This window comes from Leucopleurus acutus (genome assembly GCF_964270905.1).
Source record: "Leucopleurus acutus genome assembly, chromosome: 3".
In the NCBI taxonomy this organism is placed as follows: domain Eukaryota; kingdom Metazoa; phylum Chordata; class Mammalia; order Artiodactyla; family Delphinidae; genus Leucopleurus; species Leucopleurus acutus.
The window spans coordinates 8510067-8526766 of NC_139145.1; the positions used below are offsets into that span (position 1 = coordinate 8510067).

General features: G+C 49.5%; 1 protein-coding gene across 1 annotated transcript; it reads left to right on the plus strand.

Moving 5' to 3' along the window:
* The first annotated feature begins 3944 nt into the window (after nt 1-3944).
* Nucleotides 3945-7477, plus strand: DNAJB1 (DnaJ heat shock protein family (Hsp40) member B1). Its single transcript, XM_082836827.1, has 3 exons — nt 3945-4187; nt 5366-5946; nt 6249-7477. Exons 1-3 carry the CDS (start codon nt 3977-3979, stop codon nt 6477-6479), a joined length of 1023 nt encoding a protein of 340 aa, XP_082692953.1. The 5' UTR covers nt 3945-3976; the 3' UTR covers nt 6480-7477.
* The last annotated feature ends 9223 nt before the right edge of the window (nt 7478-16700 follow it).

The following is a 16700-nucleotide window of genomic DNA, read 5'->3' on the forward strand; positions in this document are numbered from 1 at the left end:
CATACAGTAAAATTCACCTTTTTTAGTGTACAGTTCTGAATAAATACAGACATGTAACCACCACCACAGTCAAGATACAGAACATTTCCATCATCCCCCCAAATTCCCCTGTATCCCTTTGCAGCAGATCCCAGCCCCTGGCAACCACTGATCCAATTTCTGCATCAATACTCTTGCCTTTTCCAGAGGTCCTTTAAAATGGAATCACACAGTAAACAGACTTTTGAATCTGGCTTCTTTCATTAACATAATGCATTTGAGGTTCCTCTGCATTGTTTCCTGTGTCAGTAGCTCAGTCTTTTTTATGGCCGAATAGTATTCCATCATGTTGCCAGATCACAGTTTATTCATTCACCCACTGAAGGATATTTAGGTTTTAATGGCTGTTGGTAATGACAAATAAAGCCTTGATAACCATTTGCTCATGGGCTTTTATGTGAACATAGGTTTTTATTTCACATGGGTATTCCACCAGGGGAAGATTGTTAGCTTGTATGGCTGTAATGCTTTTAAAGTTCTTTTTCATGAAGAGAAGAGTTGAAAAAAATGGCGATGCTTTCTTAAAAAAATTAAGTCTTTATCATCATCTGAATCACATCTTAACGTAAGCTGAGTGCTTACCATAAATACTCAGTATGCTACACACTTTACACCTCAGCATTTTATTCACTGGGTGACCTCAGGCAAGTCACATGACCTCTCAGAGCCTCAGTTTCCCTACTGGTAAAACAGAGGTAATGATAGTCCAAGCTCATAGGATTATTGTCAGGATTAAATGAGTTAATACAGATCAAGTGCTTGGAACCGGCTTGACACAGAGTAGGACCATGTCAGTGTTAGCTATTATTATGATGTTCATTTCCTGGCCCCTCTCAAATTCATCCACATAGCAACCCTGGGAGGTAAGATCTACCCTTATCCCATTTTATGGAGGACATACCTAGCAATTCGAGAGGTAGAGCAAGTTGTGCAAGATCACACAGGCAGTAAATAAGTAAATAGTGGGTCCAGGATTTCAACGGAGGCTGACCGACTCCAGACTCACCTGCTTAGTTCTTTTTATTTTTTAATTTATTTTTGGCTGTGTTGGGTCTTCGTTGCTGCGCGCAGGCTTTCTCTGGTTGCAGTGAGCGGGGGCTGCTTTTTGTTGCGGTGCGCAGGCTTCTCATTGCGGCGGCTTCTCTTGTGGCGCGCGGGCTCTACGGCATGCAGGCTTCAGTAGTTGTGGCTCGTGGGCTCTAAGAGCGCAGGCTCAGTAGTAGTAGTTGCTCCGCGGCATGTGGGAGCTTCCTGGACCAGGGATCGAACCTGTGTCCCCTGCATTGGCAGGTGGATTCTCACCCATCGCACCACCAGGGAAGTCCTGCTTAGTTCTTACATTAGGGTTCTATTGGATACCAAAGAAACAGAACCAGTAGGATATATGTGTTTGTGAGTGTGTCTGTGTATTAAGAGATTTATTTCAGGCATTGGCTCACACGATTGTGGGGGCTGGCAAGGCAACTCTGAAATCTGTAGGGCAGACCAGCAGGCTGGAAACTCTTGGCCAGGAATTGATGCTTCATCCTCAGGGAAACCTCAGTATTTGCTTTTAAGGCCTTCGGCAGTGAGAGCGCAGAACCCTAACCACTGCACCGCCAGGGAATTCCCTCAGTTTGCTTTTGAAGCCTTTCAACTGATTGGATGAGGTCCACCCACAATACCAATGGTCATCTCCTGTACTTAGAGTCAACTGATTATAGATGTTAAGCTAACCACATCTACAAAACACCTTCACAGCAGCACTTAGTGTTTAATTGAATAACTGGGTACAACTGCCTGGCCAAGTCGATGCATACAGCTACCCATCACATCTTCTCATCTTCTCGGAGTTGAGAGCTCAAACCTGTGCTGAGATTTCTGCAGAGGCCACTTTTCCAATAACATTCCAAAGTGCCCAGTGAGTGTCCAGGTCAAAGAATCATAGCCATAAGAAGAGATGTTGAGTTTTTGTTTTTTTCTTTTGGGGGGGGTTGAACAATTAAAACTTCCTGAACATGACCCAGGCTCGCTCAAGGAAGGGAGAGTTCCCAGCTCTCAGGTTGCCCCTAAACACAAGGACACCCTTCACATGATGTTTTTGGCCCACTCAGGGCTATGTGAAGACCCTTGGAGGCTGCCACATCTGTTAACTCTTAAATTTATAAGTGTGAGGAAATCCACAAGCTCTGAGTTTTTCCCCATGGTGACTCTCCCGCTATCTGTTTATGTAGCTTTTAAAAAAATCAAACTCTCTCCCCTCCACGATTGGTTCAGGAACCCTGCAGTGCTGTGCCCCTGGGCACCCAGCCCAGACTCATCCTCCCAGGTCAGCTGGTGTGTGTCCTAGTCCAGAGTCCTTACTGACACGGTTACCCTGGGGTCGGGGTGGCCAGGGATGGCCGGAATCCCCCTGCTAGACAGCAGGGGAAGGCCATGGCATCTTTCTCAGGAGTTCCAGCCTGCACAAGGGCAGTAGCTACCAGAAGCTTTTTGCCAGGAAGCGGGTGGCTCAGCAGCCCCACCATTCAACCAGATGACTAGTCACCCCTTTGACAGCACTTCCTCTAGGCCAGGCCTGTCCTGGGCACTTCACAAATGTTGAATCAACGTCAACTTCAAAGCCCTGTGAGGCAGGTACAACTACTACCCCCATTGTACAGATGAGGAAGCTAAAGGCCCTGGAAGGCTCAGTAACCAGCCCAAGATCACACAGCCAGGAAGAGCTGGAACCAAGAATGAAACCGGGCTGTCTGGCTCCAGAGCCAGTGTCACACCGCCCAGACCTCCCAAGCAGTTCTTCCAGGAAACTCTCCCCTTCACAGGGCACCACCACCTACCCACCCCTCTTCCCTTCTCAGGTGGTACCCCTTTCTGAGCCTTCTTACCCCGTCAGCCCTGCCCTTGACCACAGACACCCCAGACTCTCAGAGCCGAAAGGGATCATGTTGCCCACAGATGAGGAAACAGAGGTCTTGAGAAGTGTATGACACGCCCATGTCTCCCCCAAATCATAAAGGTAGTGAGGAGGGGAAAAAGAAGGTGTATTAAAAACAGCCAGGAATATTTACGAAGCGTCGGTTCCAGACACGTTTCTGCCACTAGAGACCCAGCACTGACAAGACCCAGTCCCTGCCCTCGTGGCGGTCGCAGGCTGGGAGAAGGGTGACATTTAGCATGAAAACCAAGGAACAGGGTAATTTCAAATTTCAGTGGCAGGGTTCTTGAGAATACGGTAAACTGAAAGACTTAAGGAGCTGGACTGAGAAGACCTCTCCAGGGAGATGAACTTTGGTCCCGGGTGCTCACCTCGCTTTACAGGGTACTGTATAGGTGAGGACAGGGACAGTACCGGGGCTCCCAAGTGCATTCTACCCACAGCCGGTAGAAGAGGGCGGGTGGATAATTTTAGTCCCAGAAGCAGGGTGGGTGTCTGGGGCAATGAAAGATTAGGTAACTCCCCCGCCCCGAGACTCCCGGCAGGAACTGATTCCCACGCCCTGTGAGATAAGAGCGGGCACGTTTGCTTCTGCTACGGAAGGGGCGGGGTCCCGGAGCAGCGCGTCGTAACCTATTGACCCAGGCAGGGGGCGGGCTGCGCGGCCGGCCGGGTCGTCAGGAGCAGTAAAGCAAAATCTCTATTGGTTCCCGCGGGGGGTGGGCGGGGCCTCCGTCTCCCGGGGGCGTGCGCCACGGGGAGGCGTTGCCGAGGGCGGAGCGGGAAGGGGCGTGGCCGCGTGCAGGGGGCTGTTGGCGGCGCGGCCCCGCCCCGGATGTTGCGCGTCGCAGCCTGGGCGGCGGCGATTGGTCGAAACTGCGTAGGGGGCGGGGAGGAAGGTTCTGGAGTGGGCTGGCGGGCTCTGGAAGCTTCCGCCGGGCGGGTATATAGACTCCGGGAGCGGGGGGCGGCGGAGCCGGGGGACGGCTACAGCTGGGCGGCGAGCGGCAGGCGCAGGCAATGGGCAAGGACTATTACCAGACGCTGGGCCTGGCCCGCGGTGCGTCGGATGAGGAGATCAAGAGGGCCTACCGTCGCCAGGCGCTGCGTTACCACCCGGACAAGAACAAGGAGCCCGGCGCCGAGGAGAAGTTCAAGGAGATCGCCGAGGCCTACGACGTGCTCAGCGACCCGCGCAAGCGCGAGATCTTCGACCGCTATGGGGAGGAAGGTAGTGTGCGCGCTCGCGGCCGGGGGCGCGGCCCCGTCTTCTGACAGGCGGAGAAACCGAGGCACAGCGGCCAGGCTGCGGCGTCCCGGGGAGTGGGGGACGCCCCGGCCCCCGGGGGCGAGCAGCCCCCGCCCTCTGGCCACACGGGCCTCCGGTCTCGGATAGGCGGCCGCCCGATGGGAGGAGCAGCCCTGGCTGCGCTGCTCGCCCAGAAGCTTCTAGTATGTCTGGGACTGCCCCTCCCTGGGCTCCCGCCTCCGCGCACGGCCCCGATCGGTCCGGGGTGCTGAAGGAGAGGGTTCGGAGGCCTAGCTTGAGTGGTGGCATTGTGGCCCCGCGGGCCCTAGGCTCACCTGGGCGAGGTGCAGGGCGGGGCCTCTGGCTGAGCGCCGGGCACAGCCTGCGTGTAGTGAGCCTGCCAACGAGAGTGACAGTTACTGCCGAGCGACCTCCCGGAGCTCTCCGAGGGTGGAGTGAGGTAATCCCTGTAAAGTGCTTACTGGGCTCCGTGCCGTGCCGGGCACGTAGTCGGCCGTCGAGGTGTATGGAGCAATGGGGCCTGTCTCTGCCCAGCCTCCCCGGGGTAGCTCTCTTCAGGGAAAAAGAAAGCGTTCTTGGTGTCCAGTTGTCCGTTGATGACTCAGGCTGGCTTCTGGGCTTGGTCTTCAGAAATAAGTGACTTTTTATATAAGAATGATGGTAGTAAGTGCCAGGGTGTGAGAATTTGAAAGTCTCCGTTTACAGTTTCACCTTCATCTCTACTCCCGCACACGTCTCTAGCCCTAAAGTATTTAAGAGTAAACATTTAGTGAAAATTGATCCTGGGTTGTGCTTTTTTCATCGGATCTGTTAGCGAATTCTTGGTACTCCTTGTAACATTGCAGGAAGGATGGGTTACTCAGGTGTGAGGATCTGGGTGACCCCAAGAGATATGGCCATCTCAGAGCTTGAGCCTTTCAGTACTGTCATGCCACAATGAACTACCTACCTTGGGGAGTAAGGGTTCTGTTTTTGCTGCTGCAAGTGGGAGGTAAAAGCTTGGGGTTCTTCGTTATTCTTCCCAGACAGGCTAAAAAAATCCCTCCCGCAATGATTTCTAAGCTTTTTTCCTTAAGGAAAGCTCCTGGAGAGCTAAGCTCCTAGCCAGCCATCTGATTTCTTCTGCTTTTGCTTTTCAGGCCTAAAGGGCAGTGGCCCCAGTGGCGGCAGCAGCGGTGGTGCTAACGGTACCTCTTTCAGCTACACATTCCATGGAGACCCTCACGCCATGTTTGCTGAGTTCTTCGGTGGCCGAAATCCCTTTGACACCTTTTTTGGGCAGCGCAACGGGGAGGAAGGCATGGACATCGATGACCCATTCTCAGGCTTCCCCATGGGCATGGGTGGCTTCACCAACATGAACTTTGGCCGCTCCCGCTCTGCCCAAGAGCCCACCCGAAGGAAGCAAGATCCCCCTGTCACCCATGATCTCAGGGTATCACTTGAAGAGATCTATAGCGGCTGTACCAAGAAAATGAAAATCTCTCATAAGCGGCTGAACCCTGATGGAAAGAGCATTCGCAATGAAGACAAAATCTTGACCATTGAAGTGAAGCGGGGGTGGAAAGAAGGGACCAAAATCACCTTCCCCAAGGAAGGAGACCAGACTTCCAACAACATTCCAGCCGACATCGTCTTTGTTTTAAAGGACAAACCACACAATATCTTTAAGAGAGATGGCTCTGATGTCATTTACCCAGCCAGGATCACCCTTCGGGAGGTAAGGCACTAGGCAGGGCAACGTCTGTGGAGGGAGAAGGCTGCTTTTTGACACAGTTCAGTATTTGCTTGACACATATTTCTGAGCTCTTGGTGTGTGCCAGGCTTGGGAGGTGCAGTAGCAACAAGACTTTCCAAGGCTCTGTTTTTCCAGAGCTTCTGTGCTGGTGACCTGGGTGGATCTGGGGGCAGGGTCTTAGCTACAAAGGCCTCATGGTGCTCACCTTACATTAAACAGCCTCTGGGCAGGATGTGAGCTTCCGAAGCTACTCTCTATCTAATGTTGTCCATTTGCTTTCCAAGGCTCTGTGTGGCTGTACAGTGAATGTCCCAACTCTGGACGGCAGGACCATACCTGTTGTATTCAAAGATGTCATCAGGCCTGGCATGCGGCGAAAAGTTCCTGGAGAAGGACTTCCTCTCCCCAAAATGCCCGAGAAACGTGGAGACCTTATTATTGAGTTTGAAGTGATCTTCCCCGAGAGGATTCCCCAGACGTCAAGAACCGTTCTTGAGCAGGTTCTTCCGATATAGTCAACTGTGTTCCCCAAGGATTGACCAGGGACCTTTCCAGAGCTCAAGGATTTCCAGACTGTTCCACCAGCTGTGGACCCGCGAGAGGGCGGGAGGGCCCAGGGCGGGCTTTCGTACTGCTGAATGTTTTCCAGAGAATATATTACACAATCTTTTAAAGTCGTGCACTAGACTTAAGTGGTTTTTCGAGCGATAGGGTGGCAGGTGGTGGGGACAGCAGGAAAAGGCAGTCCAGCCTGCCCCGCTGGGTCCTGCCGCCCTCCGGGATGGGCCCACACCCTCCTCCCCCAGGCCCTGCCCAGGGGGAGAGGCAGACCCACAGCTGGACTTGATCCCTCTGTAGTCCCTTTGCTTGCAGATGTTAGACATGGTATGGACCTGCCTTCTTGGTTACCAGGTCTTGTACACTCCTCAGTTTCTGTTGTGTAATCAGTTCATGTTTTATTCTGTATTTGTCTCCCACGTCTTACTCTTCCCCTGAAGAATCCCGTCTTTTCTCTTGCCATCTCAAATTGAGAACCTAGACTATTTTTGCCGAACTGCCTGGCCGGCTCCCACAAGCAATACCTCTCTCTCGTTCCAGCAAGACCAAGGGAGTCGGCCTCCAGTGAGCGAGCAACTCGAGCAGCTGCCTCTCCCTCGAGCGTCTGGGGCCCTGGCCGGAGCAGGGGGTCCTCTCCACCCCTGGCTCCAAGGCTGGGCGCGCTCACTTTCCTTTTCTGTAAGGCAATCTTTTGGCACACCTGGGATTTACCAGTGGCCCAGGTGATTTTTCATTTAACGGACTCTGGACTCTCAAAAGGATCTGATCCTTTTGCATTTTGCACAGCCCTAGGTATAATCCCTTTTGATAAAAGGGTCTTTGCTTCTGATTACAGGAGCACTGTGGAACGTCTGTAAATATGTTTTTATAATTCCGTGTAAAGTTGGTGTGCACTCAAATGAAACCAGTCCACAGCAGCTGCTGCTCTCTGTAAGGGGCCATGATGGAATTCGGAAGGAACCTGGTGGGGGCGGGGGGAGGCATGTAGGAACAAGTATCTGTTCCTTGCAGGCCAGTCTGGTGCTCAGACCTTTAGACTCATTGTAAGTTGCCACTGCCAACACAAGACCAAAGTGTGTGACTTGTCAATGTGCAGTGTGACAGCATTAAAGACTGATGCTAAACCTCAGGGGAGCGGTCCTGTGACTCTGTTTGAGGGCTCTGCTGACGGGCTGGGGTGGGGTCTGGGCAGCCCTCCAAAGGTGGCCAGGGTGGGTGGGTGGGAGGGAGGGATGAGCAGAAGGCAGGAGTCCTCTGCAAGGGAGAGAGAAGTCACCCTCCTTGAGCTGGATGTGGTGTGGATAACAGCAACCCACAGGACTCGATCCAGGCATCCGGAGAGCCCAGTGGACTCAGAGCTTGCTTTCTGTGAAGGTTGGGGCCAAAGTTAAGCAGGTCCCCTCCCAATATTCCAAGGTCTGGTTGCTGGGGCCAAAGGGAGGTGTAGGTATCTCCCCCCACTCCTTACTTGCTAGAACAGGCTGGTGTCAGGCAGACCCTGGCCAAACCAGACTAGGATTCCAGCCCAGGGCTGGCCCTGCCCTGGTGAAGACCTATTTCCTGCCCTCCCTTTATTTGCAGGCCACTGAAACTGCTTTTACTTTGCAACTTTTTTTAAGGAACTGGTTTTATTTTAAGGTAAGTAATTACACAGGCGGAAAACAATGTATTGCTATTTTGCTACGAAACGTCTTAATGTAAAAACTTAAATAACACCATGTTTAACGACAACGTAGGAGTGGCTTTCCCTTCCCACTGAAAGAATTTAACCACTGAAAACAGTCTAAGAGCAGTGCTGTCCAAGAGAACTTTCTTCAGTGATGGGAATGTTTTATGTCTTTTAAAACAGAAATTCTTTAAGATTCAATAGAAGTTGCTTGGTAGCTGCAGCCACACGTGGTTAGTGGTGACTTGGGTAAGACCTGGGTGTCTTAGAAGGGCAGCCATGTGGAGCCCAGAGAGGCCATCCTAGTTGGGAGGTGACCCCTGGAGTATCAGAGCCAAAAGGGACCTTATCACAAGATTTGTTCACTGAACCAGGGACCAAGATGACATTTACTGCAGAATTGGCCCTGGCCTTGGTTGGGGTCACAGACCCCCAGGGCTGCCAATCCCCCCGCCCCCGTCTCCCTCATTACATAGCAGGCGCCTGTGAATTTCATATCCAAGGGCCACCAGCACAAACGTGCACAAAGCCTCAATGTGTCACAGTTCTGGTAACTTACTTAGAGCAATAACCTAACCAGGGCGGTGGATGGGGCAGTGTGAGTCTAGGAAAATGTTCACAGTGAAAAAGACAGAAAGCCTGCCCCTCAGATGTACAGCTTTTGCCCACGCTGGGCGCGGTTGTGTGTGTCAAGTGTCTGGTTGTCTGCAAGTGGACCTCTCCTCCTCCGTAGCTTCCAGTTAATGGATCTTTTTTACTTTCCCATGCTGCCTATCTGACCACGTTTCAGAGTTCCTTCCATGTCGGTGCATGTGGAGCTGCCTCTTTTTTGGGCCCACTTCATCTTTATCCATCGCACCAGGAGTGTCGCATTGATTCAAACAGTAGAAAACTCAAAATTTACATTCGGCCTGTGGTGAAAAGTCGAGTCCCCTCCCTCCTCAGAACCACTGTAGACAAGCCATGGCATTAGAAAATTTTTCCTTTTTTAAAAATGTTTTTTGTGCATCCTCCCAGAGAGAGTCTGCTTATATAAGCATAAGCATAATTTCTAAATGTTCAGTTTCAATTTTTGGCTATGTAATCGCAGTACCAAATTTACAAGGGCACATAGAGTTAAAAATTCTCCCTCCCACCCTGCTTTTGAGTCCACCCCCAGTGAATGTTCCCAGTGTCTCCTGTGCATTTCCTTCTGAGATGCTGCACGAATATATTTTTCTTTTTTTGTACAAGTGGTACATACTGTATGCTATGTGTTTTTTTTTTTTCCTCACATGTCATGGAAATAGCTTCCTCACTTCTGTTTTTCTACACACTTATTCTGCCAGGCCTGCTCAGGTGGGTGTGAAGATCTAGTTCAATGTTTGATGGCCCCTACCTCTCCTCTATCATTGCTCCTGCTTCTAGGTTTGAATCTCAGCTCGATCACTTTCTAGCTGTGTGACCTTGAGCAAGTGACTTAACCTCTCTGTGCCTCAGTTTCTTCAAGTGTAAAATAGGCATAATAATAGTACTTCTAGGGTTGTAAGGATTTTCAGATACAGATATATAAGCACACAACGGGGCCTGGCACAGAACAAGCACTGTGTGTCAGTTATCTTTGTATCCCAATGTGAAAGTTTCTCAGCCCACAACTGGTAACTCTAAAGACTGAGGTGAGTCCAAGGTCTTCTGGGTCAGTGCTCTCGGGTCAGGTCCAGGAACCAAATCCCCAGGCAAGCCCCTGAGACCCACAGCTCCACCCCAGCCCTCACCCAACTTGAGGAAACTGTACCTAAAGCAGGCTCACTCCCATGCTGTCTTGTCACCACCTGCTCACTCGACAGCAGCAGTGGAGCATCAGGCTCTAGGACTGAGCAGCCCTGGGTTTGATTCCCAGCTCTGCCACTCTGCAGCTGTGTGTGCTTGGGCAAGTGACTTCACTTCTCTGAGTCTCAGTGGCCTCCTTTAAAAACAGGGCTAATGAAGGTACAGACTTCATAGAGGTGGGAAAACTGGGCAAGGTGGGGCATTGGGGAGGCAAAAGAACGTGGTATTAAGAACTTGGCTTCTGGAGCGTGACTGTGCTGAGTTCGAATTCTGCTCACTGCATTCCCCTGGACAAATAACAAACCTCTCAGAGCCTCAGTTTCCTCCCATGTGAAACAGGACTAATCACAGCCACTCCCAACTTTCTCACTCCCCCAGAGCCAGAACTCAGACAGCTAACCCCTGAGAAGAACTTCACACAGGCCTGGCATGGAGCAAGTGGGCAATTAACACAAACACATATTTCTAAGGCAGTTGGGGTAAACCTGCCCCAGGTCTCCTTAAATATTAGTTATTCTCATTAGTTGTTAATCATTGAAGGACCCAGCATAGTGCCTGACACATAACAAGCATTGTCCATTCAGTAAATATTTATTGAATACCTACAGTGTGCCCAGTCCTCTTCCTGATGCTGGCGACACAGCAGTGAACAAAACTGGCAAAAACTCCTGCCTTTGCAGAGCTGACAGTCTAGTGAGTGGAGTGAGAAAGAAGAAAATTAAGAATAAATAAATAAATCATCTAACATGCTAGACTGTGATGAGAGTGATGGAGAAATATAAAACAAGTGGGTAGGGAGTGTTGGGTGCAGTTTTAAGTAACATGGTCAGTGAATGCCTCACGGGGAAGGTGACCCTTGAACAAAGTGTTGAAGGAGGTAAGGGGAGATCCATGTGAATACTGAGGGAAGGACCTTCCAGGCAGAAGGAACAGCCTGTGAAAAGGCCCTGAAGCAGGAGCATGCCTGAGTTTAAGGAACAGCCAGGAGAGCAAGGGGTGAGTGGGAGGTGAAGGCAGGGCAGACGGTGCAGGGCCTGCTGGGCCACTGGAGAACTTTGGCTTTTCCTGAGTGAGGCAGGAGCTTGCAAAGGTTTTGGGTTTTGCTTTGTCTTAATTTTCCTTTGTTTAGGGGGTGGGTGGGGAAGGGGGAGACTGTCATTTGATTGTATAACTTCAAGTCCCTGAGCTATATCATCAGTCTCTTGAAATTTCAACGCACCAACCTTCCATTTCCAAATAGCACAAAGCAAACAATAAGCATCTATTTTCTATTAAAATCTAGTCCTTAAAAGTACAGAAATTCACGCTCCCTCCCACGGACCTGAGAATGCTTTCACGGCCTGCTGATTCCATGCTTGGTGGCAGAGGGGGACGTGGTGGTGTCTGATTCCTTCTGAGTTCTCAAACTCTATGATTATTCAGTGAGACAACTTCCCTCTTTGTCATGAAGAGAGGAGCGATAGCCTTGGGAACACTCCAGAAGGTCCTCCTTCTGAGCAACCTGAGTTTCCTTGAGGTCACCAACCATGCCCTAATAATCTTAGCATCACTGGCACCCAGGGCTGCCCTTGGCCCAGAACTGACACTCTGAGTGTTTGTTGAATGAGTAATCGGGTGACAAAGTGGACCTGCAACACTTGCCATATCACGGCTCGTGTCACGGAGTGTGCAGAGGAACACACCCAGCCCTGAGGTCTGCTGGTGGGTACCCCCAGCAAGGGGTCCCCCATACCCTACTGCTTCCAGTTCCCACCTGGAAGAAGTGGATATTCTGTCTGGCTCCAGGAAAGCCCCTATTTCCTAGGATCCTGTTTCCACTTCAGGATTCATGTATTAGTCATTGGGCACAGTTCCTGAAGGCCAGCTCAACACTAGGCCCCAGGGGACCCAGTGAGAGGGAAACAAAGCCATCAGGGAGGCAGGGAGAGGGGGGTGGCGCGGGGGGAACTCGTGGAGCTCACAGTCTTCCAGGAAACACAGACCTCTGTTTTAGTTTCCTGCGGCTGCTGTAACAAAGTACAACAAACTGGGTGGCCTGAAACAACAGGAATTTATTCTCTTGCAGTTCAGGCAGCCAGGAGGCCAAAACTAAGATTTCAACAGGGTTGGTTCCTTCTGGAGGCTCCGAAGGAGAAGCTGTTCCATGCACCTCTCCTGGCTTCTGGTGGTTGCCAACAATCCTTGGCATTCCTTGGATTGTGGCTAATCACTCCAATCCCTGCCTCTGTCTTCACGAGGCCATCTCCCCTTCCTGTCTCTATGAGGCCATCTCCCCTTCCTGTGTCTGTGTCTTCTTTTCTGTCTCTTATAAGGACACGTTGGATTCAGGGCCCATTTAAATCCAGGATGACCTCACCTTGAGATCCTTAATTTAATGACTTCTGCAAGACCCTCATGCCAAAGAAGGTCACATTCACAGGTTCAGGCACACGGGCATATATCTTCTGGGGGCCCACCATTCAGCCTGTGATAGCAGGCAAAGTAAGTACTTCCCACGACTTACAAAGTAAGTACTTCCCGGAGAGCTTGGAGAGAGGATGCATGGTGGGCCCCGGGCGCACAGGCCAAGGGATAGGAGCTTGTCAGGGTGCAGAGATGGGCCATTGGAGCTGCGGCCCTGTGGATGAGGCTCCTAGACAGACCAGGGGCGTGGACCAAGCAAGGCTGAGCTCGGAAGCATGAGGCCCTTGAGGCCTGGTGTGGGTGAAACAGAGAGAGCAGGAGAGAGTAAAGTGGAGCGTGCCCAGGAATGAGACAGGCCCAGAGTCAGGGCCCTTCTGAGACTGGCCCCCATGCTTGAGGCAGAGGAGAAGCCAGTTGAAAGACCTTGAGTCAGGAGGGACACGGCATGATTTGCTTTTGCCTGGAAGTTGGAGCGGACGTCTGGCTGGTTTGTCTCAACAGGGGCTCAACTTTCCTTGGAAAGATTATGCTGGGCATCAGTGTGGCCAGGCCTGACTCCAGATGAAATAGTTCATCAAAGTATTTTAAAGGCACATGGCTTTTTTGTGGGGGTCATCAGCAGAGGAAGGGTGAGAACTGACCTAGGTGCTCACAGGTGCCTTCTGGGTGCTGTAGGGCTTGAGGAGAGGGGGAATAGACCTGGGGATGATCCAGGGTGGAGCTGGGAGATCAGGGAGAAATTGGCTGTGGGAGGTGATGGGGCTGGACCAGGTGGTGACCAAGGAGGTGGTAGGAAATGACTGGAGATGTATTTTGAAAGGAGATCTACCCATTGGCCCTCCAGAGAGCAGCACTATTGTTGGGTTTTATGGTGACTTCCTGAAATCCAGCACCCAAAGGCAGCTGCTGGCACTGGGGCTGAGACTTGGGGCCACAGGACCTAGCCCAGTCAAGCCTACCTCCTCTGCTACCCCTCCAGGCCCATCCCACTGAGTCAGTCCAGTCCTGCCAAGCTAATAGGGGGAGTCAAACCACAGGCCACGAAGAGCCAGGCTCAAACTCTGAGATCACTCTGGCCGAGGCAATGTCTCTCAGCAATGTCCTTCCTGGGTCTAACCTGTCCCGCACATCTCGGGAGCAGGCCTCACATGCAACCTACACCTCCAGAGGGATGTCGTAAGTGCTGGGGGAGGAGCTAAAGCATCACACCCGTGAGTTGCTGTGCAACTTTGAACCCAGTGGCTCCCCTTCTTTGAGCCTCAGTCACCTCCTCTGTAAAATGGGGGAGATATCCAGTGGAATTACTCCTGAAAGGCAGCCAGCACATGGCCTGGCACACAGTAAGGGATAATAAATGTATCTATTTCTATCATGTTTCTGTTATGAATACTGTGTTATTCACCACAACAGTTTAATAATAGCAGCTGGTGTTCACTGAGCAATTACTATCTGCCCAGCACCACTGTAGGCATTTGACACAGAATAGTTCATTTATCCTAGTATAATCATAATGACTTTAGGAAGGGGGTCCTGTTATGATCACCATTTTACAGAAGAGGCGACTGGGTATACAGGGGGAAGGGGCTCACCCTGGGTCCCACAGCTGGTGAGCAGTGCAGGTTATGGAGAAATATGACTGTATCCTACCCCACAACGTGAGATGAACTAGAGGTGGAAAAAAGACAAAGGAAAAGAAAAACCATAGAATGGGTTAAAAAAAAAACTTTGTGATTTAAGGGTACAAAGGGCCTCCTTAATGAAATGTCGCAGGCACAAACCACAAAATGTATATGTTCTATTACAGTGAAATTTAAAATTTCTTTCCAACGGGACTCCCCTGGTGGTGCAGCGGCTAAGACTCCCCACTCCCAAAGCAGGAGGCCTGGGTTCGATCCCTGGTCAGGGAACTAGATCCCACATGCTGCAGCTAAAAGATCCCTCATGCCACTACTGAAGATCCCGCATGCCGCAACGAAGATCCCAGATGCGGCGGCAACAAAAATCCCGCGTGCCGCAACTAAGACTCAGCACAGCCAAATAAATAAATGAATATTTTTTTAAAAATTTCTTTCCAACCAAGGATAACATGGACAAAGTGAATCGTCACATGACACAGTGGTAGACCACATCTGCAATGTCTAACACTGTATCCACCTCACATGGTTGTTAGGAGAGTTAAACTGTTTAATAAATATAAAGTTCTTAGATCAGTGCCTGGCACACAGGAAGCTCTGCCTAAACGTTATCTATCATTATTGAAACTGACAAGGGTTCAATAACCCAGTGCTATCTAATAGAACTATGCAAGCCCATATGTGCCTTTAAATTTTCTAGTAGCCACATTAACATAGTAAAAAGAAACAGGTAAAAATAATTTTAATAATACTTTTTATTTAGCCCAGTATACCCAAATTATTGTCATCTTGACATGTAATCAGTATAGAAACTAATTAACGAGATGCGTTATTTTACATCCTCTTTTCATTCTACTAAGTCTTAGAAATCCAGAATGTATTTTACGCTTACAGCACATCTCAATTGGTATTAACCATATTTCAAGTGCTCAATAACCACATGTGGAGAGCGGAGTGTCACATTAGACAGATCATATTGGACAGTGCAGATCTAGACTCTGTGAGGAACACGTGCAAATCAACAAGAAAAAGATAGCAACCCAAAGTGCAAAATGGGCAAAGAGTATGAACAGGCAATTTACAGAAGAGGAGAACCTGAAGGCCATCATGCAAATAAGATACTCAAAGCGATTAGAAATCCGAGAAATGTAAAATAAAGCAATGGTGATGTCACTTGACAGTGAGTCAGAGTGGCGAGAATTAGAAGTTGGGTAATGCCAACGGCTGGTGGAGATGTGGGGACATGGGACCCTCCTGCAAAGCCAGTGGATGTGATGGGGCTACCTAGTCCGGAAGGCCACATAGCAAAACCGAGTATGCCCAGAGACCCAGTATCTCTGCAACCAGTACTCTCCCCTAGGGAGATTCTCACCAGGTTCCTAAGGGGGCGTGTCCAAGGCTGTTCATTGTGCTGTGGGGAGGTGGAGGCTGCCTGGTTTCCATCCTTGGGGGACAGAGTAGTAAGATGTGAGGGATACACCCCCTGAGACACCTAGCAGAAGTTAGAAGAAAAGAGATTCAAGAGATTAGCAATACAGATGGATCCTCAAAGCAGAATGCAAAACAAACAAACAAGCAGTACAGTACTGAGTGGGTGAAAAAAGTAAAAAACCAAGTATAATAGAACACCCATATAAAACAATGCACATTTTCAAGGAAAGACACAAGCAAGGGTGCCTATTAAACCTACTGGAGGGTTGCCGCTGGGGATGGGAGGGGAATAGGGGTATTTTTTTCAGGTATTTATCTTAAAAATTTCAAAGCTATAGAAAACTTACAAGAATAGTAAAATGAGAGACTTCCCTGGTGGTCCAGTGGGTAAGACTCTGAGCTCCCAATGCAGGGGGCCAGGGTTCGATCCCTGGTCAGGGAACTAGATCCCCACACGCACGCTGCAACTAAGAAGTCCTCACATGGCAACAAAAGATTCCCACAGGCTGCAGTGAAGATCCCACATGCTGCAACGAAGACCAGGTGCAACCAAAATAAATAAATTAATTTAAAAAAAAAGAATAGTAAAATGAATACCCATATACCACTCTCCTGGATTCAGTGACAGTTGCTACTATTTTGCCATATTTGCTTTCTCTATCTCCCTATATGTTAATAGGAATGTATACCATCTTATAATATTGTATATAAAATGTTGTATATATATATAATTTTTTTCTGAAACATGTTGACAGTTGCAGGCATCATGAATTTAACACTAAATAATTCAGTGAGTATGTCCTAAGAATAAGAACATTCTCTTGTCTAACCACAGTACAACACTCACACTCAGGAAGTTTAACATGCATATGGTATTATCTATTGGGTTTGCCCAAAATTTCGTTCGGTTTTTTCCATAAGATGGCTCTAGTAGCACTTAGTTGTCTTTAACTTCATTCGAGACAATTTTTTCAGATTGTATTGTGACAGCTGTCATATCAGCGTGCATTAAAAAAAAAAACATCAAAATTGGTGAATTTTTGTGTAGTAGCCATTTTAATCTCGAAGATGGAAGGAAAAAAAGCAACATTTTCGGCATATTACGTTTCGTTATTTCCAAGAAAGGTAAAAACGCAACTGAAAGGCAAAAACAAAGATTTGTGCTGTGTATGGAGAAGATGCTGTGACTGATCGAATGTGTCAAAAGTGGTTTGTGAAGTTTTGTGCAAGAGATT

Excerpts from the sequence above, each read along its gene's own strand:
- DNAJB1 (XM_082836827.1), top strand. The coding sequence starts at position 3,977 with ATGGGCAAGGACTATTACCAGACGCTGGGCCTGGCCCGCGGTGCGTCG. Across the intron at positions 4,188-5,365 it reads CGACCGCTATGGGGAGGAAG|GCCTAAAGGGCAGTGGCCCC; the intron begins GTAGTGTGCGCG and ends TTTGCTTTTCAG. Across the intron at positions 5,947-6,248 it reads CCAGGATCACCCTTCGGGAG|GCTCTGTGTGGCTGTACAGT; the intron begins GTAAGGCACTAG and ends TTGCTTTCCAAG.